Raw genomic sequence first — 14,886 nt, forward strand, 5'->3', positions numbered from 1 at the left:
TTAAGCAACAGAAGTATTTCTGGAAATTTCCATTTATATTATAACCATGCAAATAAAAGTACTTTGGTTTTTATGTTCCAGGGAGCTAGGTCTTAGGATCAGGTAATCATAAACCAGATTTTCACTGCTGAGACTGTGCTAAGCATTGTCAGATATCTCCCCTACCCCCATGGCACCAGCAGCTCCCTCAATCACTCTGACCACCAGAAAGCGCCACACCTTCCCCAGATGCTTCCTGCCTGGAGACCGCGCTCTTTACACTCCTGGTCCACCGCAGCCCCCTGGCATCCTTTGCTGTTCAAACACTGACACAAGCCTCATCTCCAGTCCTCTCGTAGGTCCAGCCAACTCAGGCTGCCCCACTTGGGTGCCCAGCAGGCATCCCAAACTCCCCTAATCCCAAGAGGAGCCCCTCACCCTCACCCCGCTCTGGCTCTCCTGCATTCTCTTGGTGAGAGGCCCCATCATCCACACTCCACCCATCGGCTGCACCACACATCCTCAGGGCCCAGGCACTGGACAGTTTTGTCATGAGTGGTTTGAGGAGAATTGGTTTCCAGGGGAGGGGGTGGGTTTCAGACCACCCAGGGGATGGGCTCTGTGTGTCAGGTTTGGGTTTTATTTTTCAGGGGGCCATTTTGGTTATCCCTTCACCCACTCCCCCCACAACCTGCCACCAGCACCTAGCACAGCGCTCGGCAAAGGAGAGCTGCTGTCTCATCATCAGCTGCTGGGGACAAGGGGCAGGGAGGCCCACCCAGCCTCTTCCTTGTTATCAGGCCCCATAGTTGGACACAGCCTGCAGGGAGCCAGGCCACTCTTACTTGCCAGGCGAGAGGACAGAGACGGCCAGGGTAAAAGGCAAGTGACTGCCCCACACTCCTGCAGCCAGATTGGCGGGCACCTCGTCAGTCCTTTGTCACTAAAGCCTCGAGGACAAATGCTTGCATAGCACTTGCCCTGGACTAGGCCCAGTTCTGAGCACTTCTGCCAGATTAATTCGTTTACTCCCCATAACAGACTTCTCAGAAAGGGACCACTTACTTCCCAGGTGAGAAAACGGTCACCCGATGTCCAGGGTCACCCAGCAAGGCAATCGTGGAGCAGGATTGGGGCAGAGAGGAAGGTATCCAGAGAGCTCTTTATTATTGATTTCTAATTCTGTTGAGGTCAGAGAACATGCTCTGTAGGATCTTAATCCTTTTCAATTTATTGAGACTTGTTTTGTGGCTCAGCATATGGTCTATCCTAGTGAATGTTCTGGGTACTTGAAAAGAATGTATCTTCTGCTGTGGGTGGATGCAGCGTTCTCGAAATGTCAATTAGGTCCAGCCACTTGCAAGTCTCGTTCAGGTCTTTTACATATTTACCCCTTTCTGCCTCCTCATTTTAGCAGTTGTTCCAGAAGGAGTGTTGAAATCTCCAATGGTAACGATGGCTTTGTTGATTTCTTCTTTCAGTTCCGTCAATTTTTCTTCATGAATTTTGGAGCTCTGTCATTCGACATAATTGTTTGGGCCTGTTAGGTCCTCTTAATGAATTGATCCCTTTATTACTAAGTAATGTCCCTCTGTCACTGGTGACATTCCTTGCCCTGAAGTTAACTTCAGCATAAATATGGGCACTCCAGCTTTCCTGTGCTTATTGTTGGCACGGTATCTTTGTTTCCCATCCTTTTACTTTCAGCCTACCTATATCATTATATTTAAAGTGGGCTTTATTATTAATAAATTGAATTGTGCTGGCAAACGTTTTCTTTATTGGATCAAAATAGTAAATATTTTAGACTTTACTGACCATTGTCTCTTTTGCAATTATTCTGCTCCACCATCGTGGTGCAGAAGCAACCATAGACAATAAACACACACATGCATAAAGTAAAACTTTATGTACACTGAAATTTGAATTTCATATAGTTGTCCTGTGTCACAAAATATTATTATTATTTTGATTTCTTTTCAATCATTTAAAAAATAAAAAAGCCATTCTTAGCTTATAGGCTGTACACAGATAGGCAGCAGGCTGGATTTGGGCCATGGTTTGCCAACCCCTGGTTTAAACTATTTAATTTTAATGTAATTATCAATGTGATTGGGTTTAAATCTGCCATATTGCTATTTGTTTTCTGGGTGTCCCATCTGTTCTCTCTTTGAAAAAAGTTTTATCTTTGTAAATATATGTAAGTAAAAATCATTCTAACCATTTAAGGGTACAATTTTGTGATGTTAATTACATTGACAATGTTGTATAATCTTCATATTGTCATCATCCTAAACAGAAATGTGTACCCATTAAGCAAGGACTTCCCATTGCACCCTCCCCTCACCACTATTCTGCTTTCTGTCTCTATGAATTTACTTATTCTAAATATTTTATGTAAGAGAAATCATACAATATTTGTCCTTTTGTGTGTGGCTTATTTTATTCTGTTTTTTGTTCTTCTTCTCCTCCCTTCTTTTGGATTTATTGAGATTTTTAGGATTCTATATTATCTCCACTATTAACTTATTAGCTACACTTTTGTCTTATTTTTCTTAGTGGGTGCTTTACAATATGCATCTTTAATTTCTTCCAAAATACTTTCTAGTAATATTATACTTTTCCCCTGTAAAATGTATGCTTCCATCAGTAAACCTCCTATCTTTTGAGTTATTATTATTGTATATTTTACTCCAAATATCTTACGAACCCCACAACACCTTGTTTTGTGTGTGTGTATGTTTTGCTTTAAATAGTTGATATCTTTTATTTTTTTTGTCTTTATTTTTTTAATGTTCCATTAAAAAAATGAGGTTCCCATATACCCCGCACCCCCCTCACCCCACTCCTCCCATAACAACAACCTCCTCCATCATCATGGGACATTCATTGTGCTTGGTGAATACATCTCTGAGCACCGCTGCACCTCATGGTCAATGGTCCACATTATAGTTTACACTCTCCCCCAGTCCACCTTGGGCCATGAGAGGACATACAATGTCTGATAACAGTCCCTGCAGTACCACCCAGGACAGCTCCAAGTCCTGAAAATGCCCCCACATCACGTCTCTTCTTCCCATTCCCTACTCTCAGCAGCTACCATGGCCACTTTCTCCAAATCAATGCTGCATTTTCTTCTATTACTAATCACAATAGTTCATGAATAGAATATCAGTAAGTCCACTCTAATCCATACTCTATTCCTCCATCCTGTGGACCCTGGAATGTTTGTGTCCACTCCACATCTATATCAAGAGGGGGTTTAGATTCCGCATGGATGATGGATGCAATTCTCCTGCTTTCAGTTGTAGGCACTCTTGACTCTCTGGTGTGGTGGTTGATTTTCTTCACCTCCATGTTAGCTGAGTGGGGTAAGTCCTATAAGCCAGAGTGTAGGAGTTGCTAGTTTGTTGAGGCTCAAGACCTGGCTATCACATGGACAGTCCAGAGATTCAGGTCCCCTGGGTATACACTAAACCCCAGTACCAACCACAGGTCTGGTTATAGTAACAGGAGAGGCTTGTGAACAAAGATCACATCTAAGTCCAGCTCTATCACACAGAAACACAAACTCCAAAGTAGGGCCAACTGACATGGCACTGAACTCCATCTGCCATGACCATAGAACGTGTGGGTCTCTGCAGCCCTCAGAAGAATCAATACCTGGGGTTGTATCTACTTTATCTGTCTCTGGGACTCTGCTGAGGTGTGCATAAGGGCAACCCCTCTGATAACCTCCCGGCTCTTTTTTGGAGACTCATAGCCATATAAACTCATTTGTCCTTTCCATTTTCCCCTTTTATTCAGGTCAAAAAGCATTTTTAACTCCTGGTATTATATGTAGGCTGAGATATTCTGCTGGTCTGAGTTGATCCTTTTATTCAAGGTCATTTTCTAGTTATAATAGTTGATATCTTTTAAGGACATTTTCTAAATGAGAACTAGTATCTCCTATTTACCCACACACTTCCATTTCTAGTGTTCTTCATTCCTATGTATCCATCTGATGTAGTGGGATTTTCCCACTACATGTAGTGGGATTTTCCTTTTGCTGAAGAACTTTTAACATTTCTTGAAGTACAGACTTTCTGGCAATTAATTTCCCAGTTTTTGTTTGTCTGAAGAATGTTTTGTTTTGCTTTCTTCTTTGAAGGCTAGTTTGGCTAGATACAGAATACTAGACTGAGAGGCTTTTGTTGTTTCGTCTTCTGGTTTACATACTCTCTGACATGAAGTCAGCTGTCCCTCTCATCTTGAATTTTTTTGGTATGTTATGTGCACCCCCACTCCCATACAGATTTCTGGAGCTCTCTCTGTGCAGCTCTCTCTTCTCAGGTACTCTCTCCCACAAGTTACAGCCATCCTGTCCTCCAGAACGCTAATCTCTGTGACTGCAACTCAGCAAGATGGCTAGGCTATTTGCAGTCTGTAAATTAAACCCAGTCAGAAAGCCTGGGCAATGTTAGGGTTCACTTCATTTGTTTCCATTTTCTGTGTGATCACAGTCCCATGACACCTATTATTCTGGGTCTTTAAATAGCTGTTTCCTACCTTCCCTTCATTTTCTGGTTGTTTATGGTGGGAGGGTCTTCCCAGACCATCTCACTCTATTGTGGTTGGCAGTGGAAGTCTCTGGAAGCAAGATTTAAATGCAGGGCATCTAGCTTCAGAAGCTCATAGCCACTCCACTGGTCAACAACCATGGAACCATCTGGATGTTGTCTGTATTAGTCAGCCAAAGGGGTGCTGATTCAGAATACTGGAAATTGGTTGGTTTTTATAAAGGGTAATTATTTGGGGTAGGAGCTTACAGATACCAGGCCATAAAGCTAAGTTACTTCCCTCACCAAAGTCTATTTCCATGTGTTGGAGCAAGATGGCTGTTGACGTCTGTGAGGGTTCAGGCTTCCTGGGTTCCTCTCTTCTTGGGGTTCACTTCTCTCTGGGCTCAGGTCCTCTGTTTTCTCCACAAGGTCAGCTGTAGACTATGAGGCTCTCTAGGCTTTTGCCTCTCTCCACAAGGTCAGCTGTAGACTATCAGGCAAATGACTCTGTCTCTCTCCCCAGGGTTTCTTCTGTGTCTAAGGAGCTGTCTCAAGTCCTCTGTGTTCTTATCCTGGCTCAGATCCTCTCTTCCTGGGGCTTGCTTCTCTTTCCTCTGTGTGCTTACTTCCTGGGGCTCCAGCTCAAGACTCCAGCATCAAACTCCAAATCAAAACTCCAACATCAAAATCTCCAACTCTATCCTTTGCCATGTCTTTTATCTGTGAGTTCCCACCCACTAGTGAGTGGGGACTCAACACACTACTGACTTGGCCCGGTTAAAGCCCTAATCATAATTTAATCATGCCCAGGTACAGACCAGTTTACAAACATAATCCTGTATCTATTTTTGGAATTCATAACCGTATCAAACTGCTACAGGGTTACTGATGGGAAACCTCACCAGCAGGGCACTTGGCCACAGGGAGGGTGGTAGGGGTGGCTCCAGCCTGCAGCTCACGCCTCCGACCCCTCAGGTGGGCCTTCACCTTGATCATCATCTCCTCCTACACGGCCAACCTGGCCGCCTTCCTCACCGTGCAGCGCATGGAGGTGCCTGTGGAGTCAGCCGATGACCTGGCGGATCAGACCAACATTGAGTACGGCACCATCCACGCGGGCTCCACCATGACCTTCTTCCAGGTGGGCCGCTCAGAACCTCCCAGGCTTGGTGCTGGGTGGGGCCTCCTGGGACAGAGGGACAGATGGGCAGCAATGGCCAAAGAGGCTGGGAGCAGAGGCTGCATTCTGACTCTCAGAGCTCTGCCATCTGGCTGGGAAACAGGCCTTTCACCCAGGGGCAGGAGTCAGGAGGTGGCCGGGAGGGTCAGGCATGGGTAAATGGGCCAGCAGGGTGAAGGGAAAGGCCCTTCAAGGTGGAAGGAGCTTGTCCCTGTGTGCAGAGGAAACGAAATGAAAACAAGGCTAGTGTGGAGTTTCAGGTCAGACTGCAGAGGTCTCCAACGCCAGGATGGGGCACTTCATTCTGATCACATGAGTAGGGAGGGGGGGATAGTTTCTGAGCAGAGGGGTGACCTGTTCTGAGCTACAAGTTCCCTCTAGGGCCAGATTGGGTGTGGACTCGTGGTCTGAAGAAGGCTGGAGCTGGGCAGGGGCTGCTGACAGAAGGGCTGAGAGAGAGGAGGAGGGGAAGTGAACTCCCAGCCCCCCAGGTGGGGGGTGAGTAGATGAGAGGAGTAGGTTTGGAAACTTGCCAAGTGAGGGTGAGGAGCTCATGCCTCTGCCTCAGGTTAGAGGTACAGAGGCAGATGAGACTACATGGAGGGTGCTTGCTCCCAGCCTGGCCTCCCCACACCCCACCCCTCAGTTCTGGAGCTGAGCAGGGATGAGGCTGGGGTCTTTCCTAGGAGGGTTCCCCAGAGCCTGTGGGAAGAGAGCCGCTCTGTTTGTATGGGCACAGAGCTTCCAGAATCAGGATAGGCCCTGAGTAGACTTTGGGACTGGGCATCTGCTTCCAGCTTCTGCAACTTAGTTCTGGGAGCTCTGGGAAGACAGGGCTGAGTGTCATGTGGAGCTAGGCTCAGGGATGGGAAACAGGAAAGGAAGGTTGAAAAATAGACTAGGGACCCTTCTTCTCCAAGCCTTCTGCATTCAGGGTCCTCGTGGGACTGGGGGGCATCAGGACACCTGGGGCTTGGCCTTTGGGAGCCATCAGTCTGTCTTGATTTTCTCTGTGAATCTTTTTTTTTTTTTTTTAAAGATTTATTTATTTATTTAATCCCCCCCCCCCCCCCCCCCCCCCGTTGTCTGTTCTCTGTGTCTATTTGCTGTGTCTTGTTTCTTTGTCCGCTTCTGTTGTCGTCAGCGGCACAGGAAGTGTGAGCGGCACCATTCCTGGGCAGGCTGCACTTTCTTTCGCGCTGGGCGGCTCTCCTTACGGGGTGTACTCGTTGTGCGTGGGGGTCCCCTACATGGGGGACACCCCTGCATGGGGCGGCACTCCTTGCGCGCATCAGCACTGCGCATGGGCCAGCTCCACACGGATCAAGGAGGCCCGGGGTTTGAACCGTGGACCTCCCATGTGGTAGACGGACGCCCTAACCACTGGGCCAAGTCCGTTTCCCATTCTCTGTGAGTCTTTGTGTCTTCCTCTCTTCTCTCTCACGGGTTGAGGGAGGTGTCCTGGAGGGTAGGGGACAGAGCTCATGGCTTAGGAAAGCAGTGGAAAGACCCTCCCCATCTCCCTGCCCAGAATTCGCGGTACCAGACATACCAGCGGATGTGGAACTACATGCAGTCGAAGCAGCCCAGCGTGTTCGTCAAGAGCACAGAAGAGGGCATCGCCCGCGTCCTCAACTCCCGCTACGCCTTCCTGCTTGAATCCACCATGAATGAGTACCACCGGCGCCTCAACTGCAACCTCACCCAGATTGGGGGCCTCCTCGACACCAAGGGCTATGGCATCGGCATGCCGCTGGGTATGGCAGCAGAGGTAGCAGGGGGCGGGGACCCCTGCGCCTCAGCAGCCAGGACACAGGAGCCCACCCTGAGGCAGGCTGTGTGTGCATGAGCACAGCCTCCTGGCCATGTGGCCTTGGGCAGGTGACGTCACCATCCTAGGTCTCCACACCCTCCACTTGCCAGAACATGCCCAGGAGCTTTCAGTTCCAGCCTCGCAGGGCTGCTGGGAAAGCCCAATGAGGCTTTGCCTGCAAAGCTCCGTGCCCACAGGCCATGATGTTTATCACTACCCTGCTGGCTGAGGGTCCCTGCAAGGAAGGACCTAGTTTTATTTGCTGCCTATTCCCTGCACCAAACCCACAGCCCCCCTCAGAGCAGGTGCTCAGAAAGTGCTTTTGGGGTGGGTGAGTGGGTGGGTGGATGGCTCTTCCAGGGAGGACACTCTGGGCTGAGGGAAGGCTCTTGTAGCAGCCACAGGAAGCTACTAGAGAGTTTTAAGCATGGGAGAGGTCTGACCTACGACACTGTGTCTAAAATCTGACTGTGTTGAAAGGAGGCTGGGCAGGGGGAGGGGGAGAAGCAGCAGGGAGGCCCTTGAGGGGACCATGACAAGTGTGACGGTGAGGTGGGATCGAACTGCACCCAGGGTGTTGCTGGGGAGGTGGCGAGCAGTGGGCAGACTTGAAGTTGGACAGAGGAGATGCCAGGAAAGTGGCCAAGGAGAGAGGGAAGGCCCAGGTGAGCAGTTTGGAGTTCAGGGTGCGCAGAGACCTGTTGGTCCCCAGTGCAGCCCTGCCTTTGCCCGGCCCAGGCTCCCCGTTCCGGGACGAGATCACCCTGGCTATCCTGCAGCTCCAGGAGAACAACAGGCTGGAGATCCTGAAGCGCAAGTGGTGGGAGGGGGGCCGGTGCCCCAAGGAGGAAGACCACCGAGCTAAAGGTCAGTCACCCTGTGCAGCGTGTCCTTCGGCAGCGCCCCTTGTGGCCCCTGTGCCTGCGCTGCTCCGACCATGTGGCCCTCCCCTCCCCCCAGGTCTGGGCATGGAGAACATTGGTGGCATCTTCGTGGTGCTCATCTGTGGCCTCATCATCGCTGTCTTCGTAGCGGTCATGGAATTCATTTGGTCCACACGGAGGTCAGCAGAATCTGAGGAGGTGAGGAGGCTGGCAGTGGGAGGCGGGGGGAAGGCAGGGGCAGGGAGAGGTGGAACCCCAGGAGCCCTAAGGGGTGGCCAGCAGGCCCTGGAGGAGGGCAGAGGAAGCCAGTGGTAAGGGGGGGGGGGCCTGGGGAGCCAGACAGGAGGGACCAAGACTCCAAGGACATGGGGAAGGACAGAGGAAGGAAAGGGCACAGGAAGGATGAGGATAGATGCAGGGGAAAGGAGGGGAGAAGGGACATAGAAAGAAGGAAGGTGGTAAAGCAAGAAGAAAGGTGAGGAGAAACAGAGAGGCAGTGAGAATGCAGCTGAATGCTCCTGGAAGAAACGGCCTGCCTGCTGGTTGCCCTAACTCTGTGCTCAGGGTCGCTGACCTCCAGTGGGGCTGGATACCACCCAGCAGGACACAGCATTTACACACCCCTTTCTGCTCCCACACTCCCAGACATCCAGTGCCCACCCTCCCCCTTTCCACCACCTACCTACCAACCCCTCTCCCCTCCTCCTTCCCAGCTGACAATCTTGCCCCACCCCAGAATAGTACGGGGGTCAGAAGAGAGCATGGCACAAAGCCCCCCCCCCACTCCCCCAGCCGGTCCCCTGCCCACCATTGGAACTGGCCATGCTTCCTCGTCTGTGCCCGGATCCTCGCGCCTCAAGGACATCACTCCAGCCGTTCTCTTCTTTCCTCCTCCATCCTCAGTTGCCCTCTTTTCTGGATCAGTCCCATTGGCACACAAATGGGCTGTTATTTCTCCCATCTGCAGGAAACCCTCTCTTGACCCCAGTTCCCCATCCAGCTGCCACCCCATGCCTCCCCTTTTCTATAGAGCCAAGGAGTTATGTCTCCCCACCCCTTCCGTTCCTCACCCATTATCTCTTGGGCCCATTCCAATCTGGCTTCTGCCCTCTCCACCCTGCTGAAGCCACTTTGGTCACCCGTGAAACTCCGTGCTCTGAAATGCCCAAGTCTCAGACCCCATCATGCGGGGTCTCTCAGTAGTCTTCAGCCCAGCTGATCATTCTCTCCTCAAAACTCCTCCTTCCCCTGGGATATGAACGCTGCTTTCTCCTCATTTTCCTCCTAACCACTCTGGCCATTTCTTCTCAGGCTCCTCCTTCTTCCCACCCTCTATCTGCTGGGGACCTCCAGGGCTCAGTCCTGGGACTGATTCTCTCCTCTGTCATTCTCCACTTGATCCCATCCAGTCTGATGGCTAAGACTGTCAATATGCTGATGACTCCTGAATTAGTTAGCTGTTGCTGTGTAATCAATGATCCCAAAGCTCAGCAGTTTAAAGCAGCAACGTTATATAATCTCACCTTTTCTGTGGGACAGGAGTCCAGGAGCAGCTTAGCTGGGTGGTTCTGGTAATCAGGGTCTCTGATGAGGTTGCAATCAAGTTGTTGGCCAGGGCTGCCGTTGTCTGAAGGCTTGCCTGGGGCTGGAGGGTCCACTTCCAAGATGGCGCACGCACATGGCGGTTGGCAGGGGGCCTCAGTTCCTCACACAAGAACCTCTCCAAAGGACTAATTAAGTGTCCTCATGGTTTGGCAGCTGATTTCCCCCAGAGTGAGTGATCCAAGATAGAGCAAGGCAGAAGCCAAAATATATTTCATGACCTGGCCTTATTGTGGTGATTGCACAGACTGAGTCCAATCCTGTGCCAGAGGGCACTTACAAAAGGGTGTGAGTCCCAGGAGGCAGGATCATGGGGGGCAGGGGGGAGCATCCACAGGGACCTCTGCCCTGCACCTAAGGTTTGTGAACTCAGCTTCATCCTCGACAGCTCCACATGGATGTCTGCCAGACTTCGGATGCCACTGAGCTCCTGCCCACTCACAAGGCAGCCCCATCCTTCCACTTGCTCAGGCCAAACCCAGTGGAGCTGTCCTAATTCCCGTCTGTCACACCACACATTTGACCTTCTGGCTTCCCTCCTCGCCACCTTCGCCACTGTCATTCTGGTCCAGCCACCACGCCTGGGCTCCCTGCTCCTGCCTCAGCCTCCCTACAGTCTGTTCTCTATACGGCACCAGCATGATCCTGTTAAAGCAGGACAGACATCCACTCAATATGTTCCAACAGCTCCCACCTGTCTCAGGATGAGAGTCAGAATTCGTACATGGTCCGTGGGCCTTACTCACCAGGCGAGCTGCCGGCCCATTGCTCCTCTTACCTCATCTCCTCCCTCTCTGCCTCTTGTACATCACGTTCCAACACGTGCATGTGCATGTGCTCACACACACAAACATGCACACCGACCTGCCGCTGCTCCTCGAACATGCCAAGCTGTTCTCACCCCAGCACCTTTGCCTGTGCTGTGTTGCTCCCCCCATTTTCTTCCCCCACCTCTCCATGAGGCTTGCCAGCACTTCCTTACAATTTTTACCTAAAGGTTCAAATTCAGCATAACCCCCACCTACCCCAAGGAAGTGACTAGTTTTTCTTCAGAGCACTCCTCACCCTCCAGCATACTCTATGTATGTGCTTGTTCTCTGTCCCTGGACAGGGCAGGGACTTCTGTCTGGTTCTCTGCTGTCACCAGTGACCAGAACAGTGCCTGGCACACTGTAGGAGCTCAGGAAATATGCCTTGAAATAACGACGTCGGCGTGAAAGAAGATGGGAAACAAGCAAGAGGGAAGGACCCGCGGGTCTCAGGAAACTGGGAGGGGGAAAGGCAAGAGGGAAACGAGGAGGAGGAGAGGAGCTGTGAGGGGAGGTGAAGGGCAGGTTCAAGAACAAAGTCCAGGAAGAACGGAAACTTGGGAAAGGGCACGGGGGAGATGAAGAAACAGGGAAGCGAAGTGAGAGGAGAGGGCAGCAGGCAGAGGGGTGAGGAGGAAGAGGAAGAGGATAGGAGCGGAAAGGAAGGAGCGGAAGAGTGGGGTGGTGAGAGGAGGAAGGAAGGCAGGAGAAGGTGGCTGGAGCCGGGAGGCGAGGCGCTGGGGCGAGGAGGGCGCCCAGACCGTGACGCCGCCCCCGCGCCGCCCGCAGGTGTCGGTGTGCCAGGAGATGCTGCGGGAGCTGCGCCACGCGGTATCTTGCCGCAAGACGTCGCGTTCCCGCCGGCGCCGGCGCCCGGGCGGTCCGAGCCGGGCCCTGCTGTCGCTGCGTGCGGTCCGCGAGATGCGCCTCAGCAACGGCAAGCTCTACTCGGCCGGCGCGGGCGGGGATCCCGGCGGCGCGCATGGGGGCCCCCAGCGCCTCCTGGATGACCCCGGGCCTCCTGGAGGTCCCCGGCCCGCCGCCCCCACCCCCTGCACCCACGTGCGCGTTTGCCAGGAGTGCCGGCGCATCCAGGCGCTGCGGGCCTCCGGAGCCGGCGCGCCCCCCCGCGGCCTGGGCGCCCCCGCGGAGGCCACCAGCCCACCCCGGCCGCGGCCAGGCCCCGCCGGCCCCCGAGAACTGGCCGAACACGAATGACCCCGGGCGGGGCGGGGCCGGGCGGGCGGGCGGACTCATCGCGGCTTTGCGGTAGTCCACCCCAGGACCCGCCGCCTACGCACCCCCCACCTCCCGGCGGGCGGGGGCAGGACTTGGGCCCCGGCGCGCGGAACGCCGCAACTTGGCCTGGGCTTGGCTGTGAAGTCCCAGGCCCGGCTCCGGAGCCTGCCTGCGCCCCCTGGTGGACACGCGAAAGTGTACCTCGGCCGCCCGCACTCCGCCCTTCCACTGCGGGAAAAGGAGCGCAAGGATGAGGACTCCAGGGCCTGGGGACTGCGGGGCCCGTTCTCGGAAGCGGAAAGCAGTGCACCGGACGGATTCCATCCCAGGACCGCTCAGGCCCCCCAAGACTTGACGCTGCCCTCCCCATTTCTGGAGGAGGGGAGGACCTCTGGGCCGATGGGCGTCCCTTGGCGCCCCTCGACTCTTCTCTCTCTTTTTTTGGGGAGAAACCTCGGAATTTCTATGAGATCCTCCCAGGGAGGGGGTCAGTTGGGCCCCCATCCCTCTCCCTGCCACAACCCAGGTCCCTGTTGGAATAAAAAAAAGAACAAAACCCCCAAACCGGGGATACCCGGGTCTCATTTCCTGGAGGTCTGAGGGCATTGGAGGCTTGGGCCCTCGGGGAAAAGGGAGAAGGCTGAGAATACGCAGCCTCCCCACCTTCGTCCCTGCGCACAGCCAGCACTTCAGCAGAGGGCTCTGCGGCTGGCCCCTCTCCACTGACCTGGTCTTAGGACTGGGGGAGGCCGCAATAGAGACCGGGAGACAGACGGGGAGAGATGAGGGGATCTGGAGAGGCAGAGGTGCAGAAAGACGGAGACCAGATGGGGCTGGGGGAGGTGAGGGGAGTGCTCTGTTAAATGTGGCGGTGCCTGTACAGGCACGTATGGCGAATGTGTGCCCAGGCAGGGTGATTCAGTTACTACGTGACCATGTGGCTGTGTGTGCACACCCCTGAGGCCATCTTCAGGGATCTGACTGTGACCCTTTGTTTCTGCTGAAAATGTACCTTCCCCTCCCCCCCTCACCATCCCCATCCCCAGAGAGGAGTTGAGGAATCCCAGGAGAATGGAGAGGGAGAGGCTGAAGGGCTGGTGGAGCAGGGGGAAGGGTGGGTCTGCCTTCTGTCCCCGCCCTCCCCCCCCCCCCCCCCCCCGCCCTGTTGGAGGTTTCTGTGGAAACTGCAGCGGAGAAAGGACGAGTGAAGGTCACACAGCGGGAGCCAAAGCGAGGCTGAGGACAAGGGGGAGGGATGGAGAGGTGGGGAGAGAGAAGGAGGTGGGGGTGAGAGGTGGGGGCGGGGGGGGGGGGAGACAAATGGGGACAGAGGGATGGGGATGGAGTTTGGGGCCAAGGGGAGAAATGGAGAGATGTGATGAGGTCAGAGAGGGATGAGACAGGAATGGAGAAGGGGGAAGAGAGATGGAGCGGACAGGGTAAGGCACAGGGCAGCTGGGGCTAGAGGATGACAGAAGCAGGAACTGAGATGAAGCAGAGACAGGTGAGATAGAAGAAACCCTAGAAGACTAAATAGAGACTGGAAGGAGCTGGAGAGGTGGGGAGAGCCAGAGGGAGGGGTGAGGTTGAGGGAATCGGCCTCCGCTGGGCACGCGGCCCAGGGCCCGGGAGCTGTCCGTTCAGCACCTGGCCGGCCCGCGGCTCCTCTCCGTACCCGCCTCCCTTCTGCAGTCCTCCCGCAGCGCCCACCAGGAGAGGCACCTCCTGGCATACGGCCCAGCTGGCAAGAACCCCCCGCCCCACGCCGAGGCGACTCACACAGCACCCCGAGTCTCCAGCATGGAGGCGAGCTCGAGTCTCAGCACCTCGGTTGTCAGCACCTCTGCCCTTAGGCCCAACTCTAGCTGTGGGGTGACTAGAACATGACTGCAGGCATTTCTGGGCGCTGCCTTCTCCGTCCCAGTATCTCAAGTGGATCTCTTCCGGGGCCTCTGCATTTCTGAGTCCTATGCCCCTGCCCCCAGTGTCTGCTCTGAGTCTCTCCCAGTCTTCATTTCTGAGCCAAACTCATCTCTGCCTCACTCTGTGTCCCTGTGTCTCTCTGTCACCTTCACCAGTACTTCTGTTGCTCTGCCTCTCCGTCTGTTTTATCTCTCCTTTGCTGATCTCTCTGTCTCTTTTTTCAGTCTGTCCGTCTATCCGTTTCTCCTCTCGTGTCTTTCCGTCTCTCACTCCATAATCCTCTGTTCCCATCCATCCCTACGACCTTCCTGAGCCTTCCCACCCCCACCCCTGACTTCTTTTCCGCAGAGCCTGGTGCTGGGAGCACGATGCACAGTCATCAGTCTCACCAGGCTTGGGTCTGAGGAAGGAACAGATGAGGGGGGTGTGAGCCTGTGTCTGGAATGGGTTAGGGAGGGGGCAAGGCCTCCCCCTGCCCAGCTGGAGAGCAGAAGGAAAGAGAGAGCCTAAAATCTCCTGGGGTCTAGATCACTCCCTGCCCCAGGCTTCTCTTTCTCCCCAAGCCCCTGCCCCATAATCCACACTCATCCCTCCAGGCTAAGGTAGTGGGAGGGGAAAGAGATATTCTGACAGGACCTTCATCCCCAGAAGGAAAGAGAGTTGGGAAGGGGGCCTGGGTGTGATGCACCTGGGTTATAAGATGTGGCTCCTCCTCTTCCCCCAGTCTCCATGGCAACAGGCTGGGTCTGCAGGCCCAGCCTCTTTTGCTGCATAGTCTGGCCTCCCTGTTACCATGGCAACAGGGACAGCGGGAGGGATGGAGACAAGTCAAGAGTATAGGCCTGGGATGAAACTCTGGGCACTGGAGGAAGCCGGGGAACCCTGGATTCCCGGCCTCCCTTTGCTCTCTGTC

General features: G+C 53.8%; 1 protein-coding gene across 7 annotated transcripts in view; it reads left to right on the plus strand.

The window, feature by feature from the left end:
• The window catches only part of GRIK5 (glutamate ionotropic receptor kainate type subunit 5), a 55,859-nt gene extending 43,245 nt beyond the window's left edge, over positions 1-12,614 (plus strand). For 6 of the 7 annotated variants that reach the window (XM_058280342.2, XM_058280339.2, XM_058280343.2 and 3 more), the window contains 5 exons: positions 5,499-5,664; positions 7,235-7,460; positions 8,255-8,383; positions 8,477-8,598; positions 11,601-12,164. In XM_058280342.2, the coding sequence (XP_058136325.1) occupies positions 5,499-5,664; positions 7,235-7,460; positions 8,255-8,383; positions 8,477-8,598; positions 11,601-12,029 (1,072 nt within the window). In that variant the 3' untranslated portion in view covers positions 12,030-12,164. Of the gene's footprint in view, positions 1-5,498; positions 5,665-7,234; positions 7,461-8,254; positions 8,384-8,476; positions 8,599-11,600 lie in introns of all 7 variants that reach the window. The other variant, XM_071209287.1, reaches the window with a different exon arrangement.
• Positions 12,615-14,886: the final 2,272 nt, after the last annotated feature.

Source organism: Dasypus novemcinctus, chromosome 18 (assembly GCF_030445035.2).
Source record: "Dasypus novemcinctus isolate mDasNov1 chromosome 18, mDasNov1.1.hap2, whole genome shotgun sequence".
Lineage (NCBI taxonomy): Eukaryota > Metazoa > Chordata > Mammalia > Cingulata > Dasypodidae > Dasypus > Dasypus novemcinctus.